The following is a 14,878-nucleotide window of genomic DNA, read 5'->3' as shown; positions in this document are numbered from 1 at the left end:
TACATTGTATAAATATTTAGCATTATACTTCAGTTAGAAATGCAATACCACCACTTTTAATGTGGCAGATACCTTTATCTTTTTGGTATACAAACCGTACAGATATTTATACATGAGATGTACCATGACATGACATGTGGTTCAGATCACACATCTGTGATTTATTATTGTGAAAATGTGTGTTGATTCATAATAGTGTTCCATTAATCAGCTACTAGTTTATTTGTACAGTCTACACATTTGATCTCCTCACTCTTCCTATATACAGTATCTCACAGTATACCCCTCACATTTTACACTGAAGAAATGACACTCTGCTACAATGTAAAGTAGTGAGTGTACAGCCTGTATAAAAGTATAAATTTGCTGTCCCCTCAAAATAACTCAACACACAGCCATTAATGTATAAACCTTTTTGTTGTACCCTTTGTTAAAATGGCTATTTTAACATTTCTGTTGTGTTTGTGTTTAGCTGAAACGTTCTTCTTTCTCATTTACTGTACCCCTGCAAATTATATCTTTTTTTTAGGACAAGAAAGGCTTATTTTGATTATACCTAATTTACTATAAAAAAAAATTAACCTCATGACGTGCCTCATCAATTGTCACAAACTGATATGGTCAGCTTCAAAGATGCCCTAAATAGAACATGGGTGCAGGATGTTTGAGCTAGTTCAACTCCATGATATGCCAGGCATGTCAACTGTCACGAACTGTATGATTTTCTCTGATCGAGTGGATAGTACCTTTATAGATTGCATATGCCTTATTAAATTTATATATATATATATATATATATATATATATATTTATAGTCCCATCCGCTAATAGTGGCACCCTTAATAAAGATGACCTGTTAAAAGAGGATTGACATTGGAGGCTGCTAACATTGTGAGGTGACCAGAAGGAGGTGATGTTGTGGTAGACCCCCCTGACCACCACCACCACCATGATCATGATGAAAGAGTTCCTGCAATTTATAGTCGTTTGGTAGTTTTCTTATCAAAAAGTGTATTTGTTGCAAAGGCTTGTTTGCAACCAATGGAAATTGTTGATTCACCGTCCTGTATGCTCTTATGCGTGTTGCATGTCCAAAGCAATACTTATAGTGCTTTCTGGGGCCATGATTAAAGAAATAATTCTTTAAGTGGAAACTAAATTACTGAAAAAAAATATATATTAATAGAATTTTATGTAATTTGTTTCTTTTTTTTCAGAAATCTAAAAATGTTGCTTCCGCCCCCTTCTCTTTTCTGATACGGATCATTTCGTGTTTGCTTCATTTCCCACACGGTGTATGCTATGTTATGATCCATCTTCTATATTTGGCAGTTGATGGCAGCTAAAAAATATAAAAGTATGAAGAGCCTCAGGGCTGGTTTTAATGAGAATTTCTCATAACTTTCTTTTTATTTCCTACATATTATTCTGCAGAAAATAAAATGTACCCACTGCTACCTTGTTTTAATTTTCCCTCCACTTTTTTATAGCTATATTAGGAATAAACATTGAAATGTTATTGGAAGTACTGGTAGATTTTTAAAATGAATACCGCATTTACTGTTTATCACAATTCCAAATCTGTCAATATATTGTGTGTTGTATATAACTGTTTACAGATATAACATTTGACATGTTAGCTCAAGGGGTCATACTCTAAAACTAAAGGCAAGCCGTGAGGAGCAGATTCCCAGCATACATGGTAGAGGCTGATATAGTGATGGGATTTAACAAGCATGGGACAATCATAAAGCTACCCTTCATTTTGTGACCAAGGAACAATTAAGATCTGTGTCTTTGGATCAGGAAAAATAGGCAGACTAGATCTGCTGTCAAATACTATATTTCTAAGACAAGACCAAAGACATGTTCTTATTGGAGTACATCAGTGACTGCAAAAGTGGTCTTGGTGTAAAATGTGTTCTTTTGCTAACAAACAAAGCCATTTAGTTATACTGTTTAATGACTTAATGAGTTACTGTTCACCGGAAATTGTTTGACCCACAATTACAATAATTAATCATTACATTCAACAGCACCTAAAGGGCTACAAAAGCTCCTCAAGCCTGAATTCATATTAAATTCTGACACAAACATGCACTCAAAAAACAAGTGGTGAATACTACTTGGGTTCTTCTTTTTCATGGAAAATGTTTGCAAACCCATTGCAAGCTAATTTATATTTGTACATGGAGGTGAGAAATGCCATTTGCCCCATATTTCACTCATCCTTAGTATTAAGGGCCCTCCTGTATACTATGTCAGTAAGACAAGCAGGACATAAAAAGAAGAAAAAAAAATGTAGAAACATCATCTTTTCTCATCACTTCATATGTCTTCACATTTTTTTAGGTGTAAGAAACCTTTCAACTGTGGAAGTTTAAATGGCTTTAGAAGGTCAGCAGTACTGTCTTTTTCCCATGTTTCACTTTTAAGGTAAAAAATAAAACCTCATCCACGCTGAAAATATGATTTTATGAATATTTGCAATCATAGTTTTCGAATACAGTGAGATTAAAAATTTTAAGTTGAAAGCTGAAGATACCAGGTGAACTCAATTCTAAAAATGATAAAATCTGTAAAACAGTCAGTTCTCTTTTTATCGTAACATAAGCTATTTACCATATTTAACCTCGCATATACATATGCATCATTAATTTTAACAAAATAAGTGGCATTTCTTTAGTCATTGGCCTGCAATGTAAGCCTACTAAATATGTATGGAAATAGCAGAGAGTAAAATAAAGGCAAATAGTCATAATGTACTGGGTTTCTCTCTAGTTTCATGCGTAAAGAGAAATGAAAATGGCAATTTGAATATGACCCTTAAACAATATGTTGTCAGCTCACCCTCCCTCCAAATACAAGCAAACATAGGAAGATGCTCTCTTCAACACCAGCCAAGTTGTCTGTAGATGTTTCTAATACAACAGGCAACTGCGAACCACATGGGTCTTTAAAGTTTATTTTTTATTTTGCAGATAAGCCACAGTGTTTGATATGGATTACCCTATCTTTAGTATTTTGCTTACTTGCCAATCAACCACTTGCATGTAACCAGTATGGTTAATTAATATGGCTGTTCTATGTTTATTCTGTTTCATTTTAACTGCGTCTTGTCTCTCTCTGGTACATATTCATTCTTGCAGGGGTTTTACACTTTGTTGTTGTAGTATTGCGTACTAGTATTGTCTGCTTCTCAGACTTGTCTTAGACTTGCCTGAAAGCTTTCTGTCTAACAATCTGGGGATAATTTTCACCTATGATTTCAACAATTCAAGCACTTGTGCAGTGAGGATTTTTTGTACGCGTAGAATATATATACCGTATTTGCTTGATTATAAGATGCAAATGCGCTGAAAAATATCCCTCGTCTTATATTCAAGGTCATCTTATAATCAGACCTCAAATAGAGGTCTGGCTATAATACTAAGATCCAGATCCCCCGCAGCGCTGCAGGGGACCTGTATCCTCCTCTCTGGCAGCCAGTGCGAAGTAGTCCCGGGCAGCAGCGGTTATCTGCATGCAACGCTCAGACGTCCACCGGCTGCCCCCACTTGACACCAGGGAGTCTGAAGCACGGGGGACAATCTAGGGATGCATCAGTAATTCGGGGAGGGCATATAGGGGGGTATGAGGCATATCAGGGGGGCAGAGTGGCATATAGGGGGTATAAGGCATATCAGGGGGGGCAGATTGGCATACCATAGGGGAGGGCACCACCAATGATCACTGAGGCTGAACCTGAATTCATTTATGGAAGGGCTCTTTGGTATGTAAAAGGTGTAGGTCAGTCTGAGTGGTATAAGAGGGCAAGTTGCTGGCTGTAAAAACACATCTTGTAACATCCAATTACAAACCCCTGCGTTAGCCCAACACAGGCTCTGCATGACAAGGGGGTATAAGGCATATCATGGGTGGCAGAGTGGCATATAGGGCGTATAAGGCATATCTGGGGGCCAGAGTAGCAAGCCGTGAGGCAGATATGCATAACTGGGGGGCAGGTTGGCAAATAATAGTTAATAAAAAATTCATTTTTCTCAATCACAGTTTTTATTAAATATGAAAAAATAGTTTACATGTGAATTAATATTTACTAACCTTTTTCCCATAGGGTAGTGTTATATTCAGGCTTTTTTGGGGGTCATCTTATAATCAGGGTCGTCTTATAATCAAGCAAATATATATATATATATACATATATATATATATATATTTATTTATCACCTTATAATATATATATATATATATATATATATATGTATATATATATATATATATATATTACAAGGTGATCATTGTTGACCTTATTTGAATGTGCCTACCCAGAATCCTTTGTGGTTGTGGCAGGCACCGTGAGATTTTTGAGTGTTTGTAGATGAGTGTTTAGTAATGCTTCTACTACCTATATATATAATTTCATATCCAGCATCTGCTGCCACAGTACTTTTTTCCTAATTAACAGTGCTTCATACCTGCCAGCTACCTTCATGTCATGTGATAATGATCCAACTTAGACATCACCTATTCCATTAGTACATACTTAACCCCTTAACGACAATCCCCGTACATGTACGGGGTTGCCGTGCAACGAGATAACGACAATGCCCGTACATGTACGGGCTGCCGTTAAATAGCTGCATTGCAGCATCCACGGGGGGCGGCTTTGCAGCATCCACGGAAGCCTCCCAAGTGAGTGCCCTTGGCAGCCCTCCCCGGATGAAAAATGGCCGCCGCCGCACCGATCATGAAAGATCGCGGCGGCGCCCGGCTAAAACAGCTTAGGAAGCGATCTGAATCGCTTCCTAAGCATAAACGGTGTTACTGACATGCCTCGATATCGAGGCATGTCAGTAACACTACCCCCCTACCCCGATCACCTTGTGATTGCTCCGAAGAGCAACCACAAGTGCCATCCTGTAAATGACGTTGCCGTCATTCACAGGATGGCATCAACAATAGATATGAGTTCATAGAGGGTCTATCCAGACCCTCTTGTGAACTCTCGAGCTCCTCCTGCAGGTTGAATGCAGGTACTGCATCCAACCATGCAAGGTCAATGGAGCCCAGCTCACTAATGAGTGATTAGTAAAAAAAAAAAAAAAAAAACAATTAAAAAACAATTAAAAAAAAAAAATTAAAAAAAATGTTTAAAAAAAATAAAAATAATATGGTAACATATAAAAATCCCCACTGTCACCAAAAAAAAAAAAAAAAATTAATAAGCAAGTCCTAAAATTCTTTATCTTTACAAAAATTCCAGCATGGAAAGAGTTAAAATATTGGCATTGCAAATGCCCATAGGGTGTCTCGTATTTAAAAATGCATGAGTGGATGGGATAAATTGAATTGGCCGGGTTCAAAGGTGTCCCAAATATGGGACATGGGGGCAGTAGGATCAGATGTTTAAATGGCCAAAAAATACACACCTCACAAAGGCGGCCTTTTACCTCCCAAATAACCCAACAAACCCATGCATGTGGGGTATCACTGCGCTCAGGAGATGTTACTGAACACATATTGGGGTGTTGTTTGAGAGGGACATATACCAGGAGCGATAAATTTATACCTGAAGTACAACGTGTGTGAAAAAAATACAAAAAAATGTACTACCATAAAGTTTCACAAAGGCTGGTGGTAAAATTAGTGCATGGAAAGGGTTAATTTACCAGCATGTGAAATACCTTGGGGTGTCTAGTTTTTAAAAATATATGACTTGATGGGGTAAATTGCATTGGCCGGCTTCAAAGGTACCTGAAATGGCACATGGGGGGAAGAATTACCAGATTTGGAAAAAAAGGTTTTGAAATAGCAAAACGCTACCTGTACTTATTGCCCCATAACGTGCAGAAAAAAGCAAAAAAACATAAAAACATTGGGTATTTCTAAACTCAGGACAAATAGTAGAATCTATTTAGCAGGTTTTTTCATTCGTTTTTGCAGATGAGTAAAAGTTTTTTGTTTAAAAAGTGAGAAAAAGTAATTTTTTAACAAAAAATCCCCATATTTTATCATTTTTTTTATAGTAAATTAGATGATATGATAAAATTAATGGTATCTAAAGAAAGCCCTGTTTGTCCTGAAAAAAACAATATATAATATGTGTGGGAGCACGAAATGAGAAAGAAGAAAATCACAGCTAAACAGGAACACCGAAAAATGTGTAAAATAGCCATTGTCCCACAGTATACTACGAGTAATAACCCCTATTGTCCTTAAGGGGTTAAGAAAGATCTGAATAACCCTCCCTTCATCAATATGACACATCTGACTTGGAGATGGCTGGTGCAGATCATATTTCTACTTTTGAGTTACAGAGCTTTGAGATGTATCTTAACAATTATTATCCTAAAAGAACAGTACCCAAGGTCTGTGGAAGAAATTGATGCAATGTGCATGTCTAATCAGTTCCCTGTCCCCTCTCCTGATCCTCCCCTTATACAGCATCAATAATCATCATCATCTGTAAATGCTTATTTTAGTATGTAAAACTGTAATAATGGAAAAACGCACAGATCTGCATGAGAGTCTGCCTTGGTGTGAATTGATTTCTGATATAGTCAGTGTTGGGAGGTTCACATCAGTGATTTCTTGCCTGTTCTCTGTGCAGGTAATTACAATGGAGACTTCTTTTAACCCCTTAAGGACAATGGGTGGTCCCTAAACCCATTGAAAACAATGCATTTTGAGCACGTACATGTACGGGCTTTGTCATTAAGGGGTTAAGAAACAGAGGGTTATCTGAACTGCAATCTAAGGAAAGTACCTGGGTGATCATTTTTAGTACCTCAACATTAATGAGGAATTAACACCGATTTAATATACCGTATTTGCTCGATTATAAGACGACCCCCCAAAATCTGAATATTAACTTAGGAAAAAAAAGAAAAAACCTGAATATAAGACGACCCCAAAGGAAAAAAGTTTTACCAGTAAATGTTAATTCATGTAAACTATTTTTTTTAATAAAAGCTATGATTGAGAAAAAGATTTTTTTGTTTTTATTTCTTGTATTTTCCAACCTGTCCCCCAGTTACGCACATCTGCCCCCAGGCTTGCCACTCCAATATGGCACTGTGGCCCATGATATGCCTTTTAACCCTCTATATGCCACTGTGCCCCATGGTATGCCTTTTGACCCCCTATGTGCCACTCTGCCTCCAGAAATGCCTTATACCCCTATATCCCATTCTGGCATTTAGGGGGTTAAAATGCATATTATGGGGCAGAGTGGCATATAGGGAGGTATAAGGCATTTCAGGAGGCAGAGTGGCATTAAGGGAGTTAAAAGGCATTGTATAGAGCACTCTGCCTCCAGAAATGCCTTATACCCCTATATGCCACTCTGCCATTTAGGGGGTTAAAAGGCATATTATGGGGCAGAGTGGCATATAGGGAGGTATAAGGCATTTCAGGAGGCAGAGTGCTCTATTAAATGCCCCCTTAATGCCCTATGCCCCCATTTAACACACACACACACACACTATACCCCCATTTAACTAACACACACACACACTCTCTCTCACCCCCCCTCTCTCACCCCCCTTCCCCCGTTCTCCCCCCTCTCTTGCCGGTGCTTCCAGCCGGGGCAGCGGGTTGACGTCGCCTTCTGCTGCAGCCGGAAGGAGGTGTGGCTAGCAGCGGGGGTTTGTATGCGTCCGTCGCGTATACTTTCCCCGGCTGTCAGAGATCAAAATTCCCCGCACCGGTGCAGGGAACTCTGATCTCTGACAGTCGGGGAAGGTCTATGCGACGGACGCAGACAACCCCCGCTGCTAGCCACACCTCCTTCCGGCTGCAGCGGACGTTGTCTACGCGGATCGCGTAGACGTCAACCCGCTGCCCCGGCAACACAGCAGGAAGCACCGGTAAGTGTGTGTATGATGGGGGGGGTGAGACAGGAGGATCCAGGTCCCCTGCAGCGGTGCGGGGGATCTGGATCTTAGTCTCCTAATCAGACCTCTATTTGAGGTCTGATTAGAAGACGACCCCGATTAGAAGACGAGGGGTATTTTTCAGAGCATTTGCTCTGAAAAAAACCTTGTCTTATAATCGAGCAAATACGGTATTTAGCACTACTATCTAGAAATTAACACAATTTGTTAATGCTTCTTGTAAGAAAAATAGTAAGTATAAAGAACAATATTGGTGCAAATTGAGTTACAATCTATAATCTATAAATGAGTATAAGCCATGTAATAGATGAGGACTATTGTAATTTTAGTTTTACTTCACTATATGTTATTTTAATTAGGGCAAATTCTATATTATATACATTGGATATAATATTAACCCCTTAATGACAAAGCCCGTACATGTATGGGCTCAAAATGCATTGTTTTCATTGGGTTTAGCCCATTGTCCTTAAGGGGTTAACTGTGCCACAGCATCTAGAGGAAAGGCAGATCTGTTATTGTATTCCTCTTGGAACAGTAGAGGGAGGCTTGTTATATCCAGCCTGGAGGGCAACTCCTTCAAATAGACCAGAAATAAAACATCCCAAAAACATTTGGCAGTTACAGCATTCAGTGTGGACCATAGATTTCTGACCAAAGGGAATGTAATGGAAACCCATAAAGGAGCACAAAAAGGATGCAGTTTTTTTGTAAATGTCTTGCTGACATAAACAAACTAGTCGGCACATGTGGAAATGGACGCAAAACATAAGAAAAATCTTCTGGCACCAGTCCAAAGCCCAAAGCGTGGCTTATTGAGTAATTTGCCCCTGGCTCTATGCTGCATACCTTGTTTAAATAGCAAAAAAGAAAAATGCTAAAAACATTTTCCTGCTAATGTTGTGAAAATGGATTTTCACTGTACTAGGCTACTCCCACCATGTCAGATGACCTCTTGAATTAAGCATTCCCTGTTAATATAAATGTGGCAGAATTTAATATTATTAATCAACGCTAGAACTCTCAATGTAGGTTTCTGAATAATGGTTAATTCTCTTCACTAAGGTGTTTTGCAGGAGTGGTCATACTTAAGCATTTTGGAATAGCTGTTTGCCAATAAGATTTACTTTGTTGTTTTACTTTTAATCCTTAAATATTTTATTAAACTGACTTACCTCCCATTGCTCCCCAAAAAGGTGAAAAATGAATTTATCTGTTTTGGGTTTTTCATTAACAATCAGATCCTTTTTGTCAGAGTTTTGTTCCTCTCTTTCCGGAATCTTCAACTCGGTGTCTACAAAACCATGCTTCATGTATACCGCCTGTGGTATACCTTTGTTTCTGCATTCCAGTATAAATGTCCATTCCTTCTTTATCCTGCAAAGTTGATAAGACTGGTATGTGTCAAATAGAAATAACTTATATTCAATGATATTTGGAGATTGTATTCTTAGAATATCATTGGATGGTCATCAGAAATATTAGGTTAAACAGTGTATAATGAGAAATATGTCCTCCACCCTTCTCTTCTTAACAGCTATCTAAATGTTTGTTAATTATTATTATTATCATTATATCAATTAATTTAAAAATTTTATTTTTTTATTTATTATGTAAAAACCTATAAGTATTTATAGTTTCGTGTGGATTAAGTGCCATAGTTTTATATATTTGTAAGTATGATTGTGTAGATAATTCTAATAGTAGTATATCATGATGTGCATCTCTAATTGTGATGGTGTTTAGAGTTGTAACTGATGTAGTGACTATAATTGCAATTATATTCATATATGTCTATCTCTTTGTCAGTGTTCATATTTATATTACCGTATATTAAAACTGTGAATACTTTTGATTGGCTTATTAATGTTTAGGTGTAAAACAATATTAAAATACAATACATAAAACAATAAATGGGTTTAATTGAACCTCAAAAAATGTAGTTTTCAAGAAATTTGTATACACTGTTTCACAGCGAAACAAGATGATTTTACACTTTGAAGAGCATCATTGAACCACATTAGAAAGTATGTTTGCTTAAGTGGCATACATGGTGTCTGGTGCCTGACTAAGAGGGCCATGTTACTAGTGGTAAAACTGTAACATTGCACTTTCTTTAGACAAATGTTATAGAACTTCACCTTTCCTGATTTTGCAACTTTTAGCGTGTACGTTTTTGCTCTGACTGCCCACTGTGGAGAGCTGACTTTTGCTTACATATCTATAACGCATTTTCAGTTAACAACTGCATCCTTTTAACAATTCTGGCAGCCTTACTGGGCTTGATTGATTCAATTTCTAAGGCATCTTTGCCTTCCATCGAAAATTATTTTAGTGGATAAAATATGCCCCTTTGCGGACTTAACCCAAATAATATGCAACACCAGGATGAAACGATATGTTTATACTAACGGGTAATTATTGGTGATTGTTATTTAATTTCATGAAAAATAAAAAAAAACTGTTTACAAAAAAAGGTATAATAATGGTTTTAGATCTCATAAAAATGTCATCATACTGTCAGAATTAGTGAAGCTCAATGGATGATCACACTACTGACCCCAAGTCTACCCTGTCCATGCACTATCCAGTATGTGAACCCTTCGGAATTACCTGGGCTTCTCCATGTATTAGACATTAAATTAAATCTATCTGATTTTCAGTTAAGTCGTCAACACATAACACACAATTATTTGTTTTTATGTCTTTATTGAACACATCATGTAAGCATTGTACTACACAATGCAGGATTGAAATACAGTAAAAGGGATTTTTGATAATTCATCTTTACAAGTAATGTCCTTGGGGTGTCTGGTGTGAGTTGCTAGCTCTCTTGAGGTCATGCCACATCCTCTCAATCAGGCTGAGGTCAGGATTCTGACTTTTTGTCACTCCAGGATGCGTATTTCTTCTGTTGAAACATTTCTGTTATAGATTTTCCCCTGTGCTTTGGGTCCTTGTCCTGTTACATAGATAGCCAAACATTCTTCTGCATGATGTATTGATAAACTTGGGAATTCATTTTCCTTCAGTCATAGGAAATTGTCCAGTTCCTGAGGCAGTAAAGCAGCCGCAGATCATGATACCTCCTACACCATACTTTACATTTGGGATGAGGTTTTGATGTTAATATACTTTGCCATTTTTCTTCTCTACACAGAACATGTATTTCTTCCAAACAACTCATGTTTCGTTTTATCTGTCCACAGAATATTATGCCAGTACCACAGTGGAATATCCAGGTGTTTTTTGCAAACTTCATATGTGCAGCAATGTTCTTTTTAGGGCAACTCCGTGGTATCCCCCTATTAATACTGCTCTTTTTTCATTATTTAATGTATGATGAATCATCAGCATAGGCATTTTCATGTTCCAAAGAATACTCCAGGATTCTTTGTGGATGTTTCTTGTTCAGCATGCTGCACTGTGCATCTTTGCAGAATGCCCACTGCTAGGAAGAGTAACAATAGTGCTGACCTGTCTCCATATATAGACAAATTGTATAACATCAAGGTGTTTAGAAATACTTTTGTAACGCTTTCTAGCTTTACACACGTCAGCAATTATTATGCTTAGGTTATCCGAGATCTCTTTTGTACATGGAATTGTTCACATCAGGCAATGCTTCTTATGAATAGCAAACTCCTGACCCAAACTAGTTTTTTTTAAATGTCTTTAGTCTAGAGGTTCACATATTTTTCCCCTCTGCATTGTGAATGGCTACACAGTGTGTTAAAAAAAGACACAAACATGTATAATTATGTGTGTTATTATTATTATGTGTGTTATTAGTTAAAGCAAACTGTGTTTGACCATTAGCTATGGCTTAGCTAAAGCTCATATCCATGGTGATTATTTAATTACTATTTAGCTGTCAGAAAAAATGAGGATTTTGCAGTTTGATGTTTTTTTATAAATATAAATTCAATATCAAAACTAGGACAGTGCCGTTCTGACCAATACCTCCAATCTTGTCTCATTTATTGGAATCTAGGTAAGCTGGCTCCTGACCCCAACTAGTTTTTTTTTAAGATGTCTTTAGCCTAGGTGTTCACATATTTCCCACTCTACATTGTGAATGGCTACACAGTGTCTTCAATAGACATGAATATAGAATTGTGTGTTATTAGTTTAAGCAAGGTGTTTCTGTCTATTAGCTATGGCCTAGTTAAAGAGCATTTCCATTTTGATAAACAATATATGCAGAAATCCAGAAAATTCCAAAGAGTTTACCGATTTCATTAGTATGTACATGGCATAATATATATATATATATATATATATATATATATACCGTATTGGCCCGAATATAGGCCGCACTTTTTTCCCCCACTTTAAGTTTTTAAAGTGGGGGTGCGGCCTATATTCGGGGTCTAGCGCCCGACATGCAGTCCCGGGCGCCGGGGGGGCAGCGGGGTCAGGATACAGATCCCCCGCAGCGGTGCAGGGGACTTGTATCCTACTGTCTGATACGCTCAGACAGCCTCCCCTGCCAGCACTTCCCACGGGGGCGCCGCTGCCGGTGAACGTCCGCATGATGCATTTTACACCCCCCCCCCGACTTACCAGAGCAGACTCCCGGGTGTCTTGCAGGGCTGGCGGAAGACATCTATGCAATACGCGTATACAACTTCCGGTGCCGGCACTTCCGCTGAGTGCTGGCACCGGGAGTTGTATACACGATGTGCATAGATGTCCCCCTCCGGCCCCGTAAGACACCCGGGAGTCTGCTCTGGTAAGTCGGGGGGGGGACAGAGTGGCAGCATATCTCAGGGGGGAGGACAGAGTGGCAGCATAGGTTGGGGGGGACAGAGTGGCAGCATATCTCGGGGGGGAGGACAGAGTGGCAGCATATCTCGGGGGGGGGAGGGACAGAGTGGCAGCATATCTCGGGGGGGCAGAGTGACAGCATGTTTATTTGGTGCTTTTTTAAAGAAAAAAACTTTTTCTTTAAAAAAGCACCAAACTTTTATACTATATACGGGGGCGGCCTATATCCGAGCCAATACAGTATATATAATATAAAGAAACAAAGAAGTTATAAAAGTTAATGGTGCCCCTGTTTTTTTTTTAAAAAAAGAATACCATTGCAATCATTCTAGTTATTAAAGTTCATTTTAGTTGTCAGAAAACATGAGGATTTTGCAGTTTTTGATGTTTTTTTTAAATAAATATAAATTCAATCTATCAAACCTAGTGGATATTGCTTGCGTTTCTATCATAGGGGGGACTGTAAAGCTCCCATTAAAAATGAATCCGTTTAAGAATATTTGATAACTCAAATGCCAGCTTCAAAATTTTCAGATGGAATATTTTATGGTATTCTAGGACAATCTTTCATGTCAACCCCCGGGGACTTGTCATTCTCAAGAGTGGATATTAATCTGTCTTAGATATATTGCATGGCAAATACTGTGGCAAAGTTTGTATAATTTATACATCCTTAGTGTCAGTAAAGCCATTGTATTAGGATCTAATACAGAAATGCCAATATTAACTGTATGCCAGGCAAACAACTAGGTTTCATATACTTTTTGAAGGATTACTCTATTTTAATTATAGATTTCCTTAAAAAACATTTTATTGCCTAAAGCACAATTCTTCCCTAAAGTAGAAGTCATCTGTACTGCTGCCCAGATGAACCCTACCATTTTAATCTAAGCAGTTGTTTGCTGCTGGCAAATCATTGATCTTTACATTTTCTTTGAACTGTTTCACAAAGTAATTTTCATAATATGCAAAATCTTATTATTCTCATAAATTTACATTGATGTACGTCATTCCTGTGTATTTTTAAGCCTCTGCTCACTATGATAAAAGCTGCTATCATTTTTATTCTTGTCTTCTTTGCCAGTGCAAATTAAAGGTGGCATTAGAATGCTATCATAGCTAGCAATACCAGCTAATTGTAAACAAAAGCAACTGCACAAACAGAATAAGGGTTTATTTAATTCATTTAATGAATGTATAACTAATTTAAATGCTGAACCATGACCATTTTCAGCACACAATAAACTTACTGTCCTTTTTTTAACCAAACACTGCGTGTTCACTCAAAACCACAGGCATGCATTTTTAGTCTAATTCACAAAGTGAAATAGGTCTAGTACCCAAAGCAAGCAATTCAACCAAATATAGTAGGCATCATACTACAAATTGTAAGATGGGTAATTGCATGCCATCACACAACTAGCCATCACAAAATATATATCAGATATACAATCATACTTTTCTCTAAAAAAAAGTACATGTTCTGTAATACAATATTGGTTATGGTTACATTCAGTATTGGTATATACAAAAGTATAACAATGACATACTGGCTGAAAATGTTATATAAAGAAAGATAGACAGACAAATATATATATATATGTATATATATAGTCTTTGGCACTTACTTTTCCAAGGCACTTTGCTCGATCCTCTGTTTTTCTTTCTTACATTGTTCCTTATATTTCTTGACACGTGTCTCCCAAAGTGCTTTTATATGAGAAAAGTCGATTACTATCACTTCGAATGTCATACTTTTACATTCAAATGTCCTGAAGAAAAGCTGTGTGGCAAAAATTAAGGTCATTTAGGTAATGCTTACAATTATAATTACAGTATGGTGTTATATTAAACTTTTATGGAGCCATACTGTATAGACAAATGTTCAAACAGTTCTAACTATAGCACCCCACTGCTAGTTATAACCAGACAGCTATGCCCACTTTCTGTGTTGTTATTTTACCCATGTCTAGCAATGCAGAGTACATAAACTGATGGGGTGGGACAAAGCCAGAGTCAAAGGTAGGCTTGGTCAACAAGAGGCTGCATAACCCTCTACCAATTATTCCTCCTTCATTAAATATTATGGTATAGAGTTACACCATGTTAGCCACAGAAAGAGAGAAAGCAAATTTGGTAAAGATTACATCTTTATTGGGTAACTTACATATAATGGATTGCAAGCTTTCGAGACTATCTAGGGCTCTTCTTTA

At 37.6% G+C, this 14,878-nt stretch overlaps 1 protein-coding gene across 1 annotated transcript in view; it reads right to left on the bottom strand.

Annotated features, from left to right (window-relative positions):
• The window catches only part of LRRC2 (leucine rich repeat containing 2), a 78,983-nt gene that overhangs the window by 49,412 nt on the left and 14,693 nt on the right, over positions 1 to 14,878 (bottom strand). The window contains exons 2-3 of the mRNA XM_053467649.1: positions 14,294 to 14,448; positions 9,071 to 9,272 (exon numbers count right to left, since the gene is read on the bottom strand). Coding sequence (XP_053323624.1) covers positions 9,071 to 9,272; positions 14,294 to 14,418 — 327 coding nt within the window. The 5' untranslated portion in view covers positions 14,419 to 14,448. The remainder of the gene's footprint in view (positions 1 to 9,070; positions 9,273 to 14,293; positions 14,449 to 14,878) is intronic.

This window comes from Spea bombifrons, chromosome 1, assembly GCF_027358695.1.
Source record: "Spea bombifrons isolate aSpeBom1 chromosome 1, aSpeBom1.2.pri, whole genome shotgun sequence".
Taxonomy (NCBI): domain Eukaryota; kingdom Metazoa; phylum Chordata; class Amphibia; order Anura; family Pelobatidae; genus Spea; species Spea bombifrons.
The sequence above is the reverse complement of the archived record's forward strand: the minus strand, read 5'-3'. Positions and strand labels throughout refer to the sequence as shown.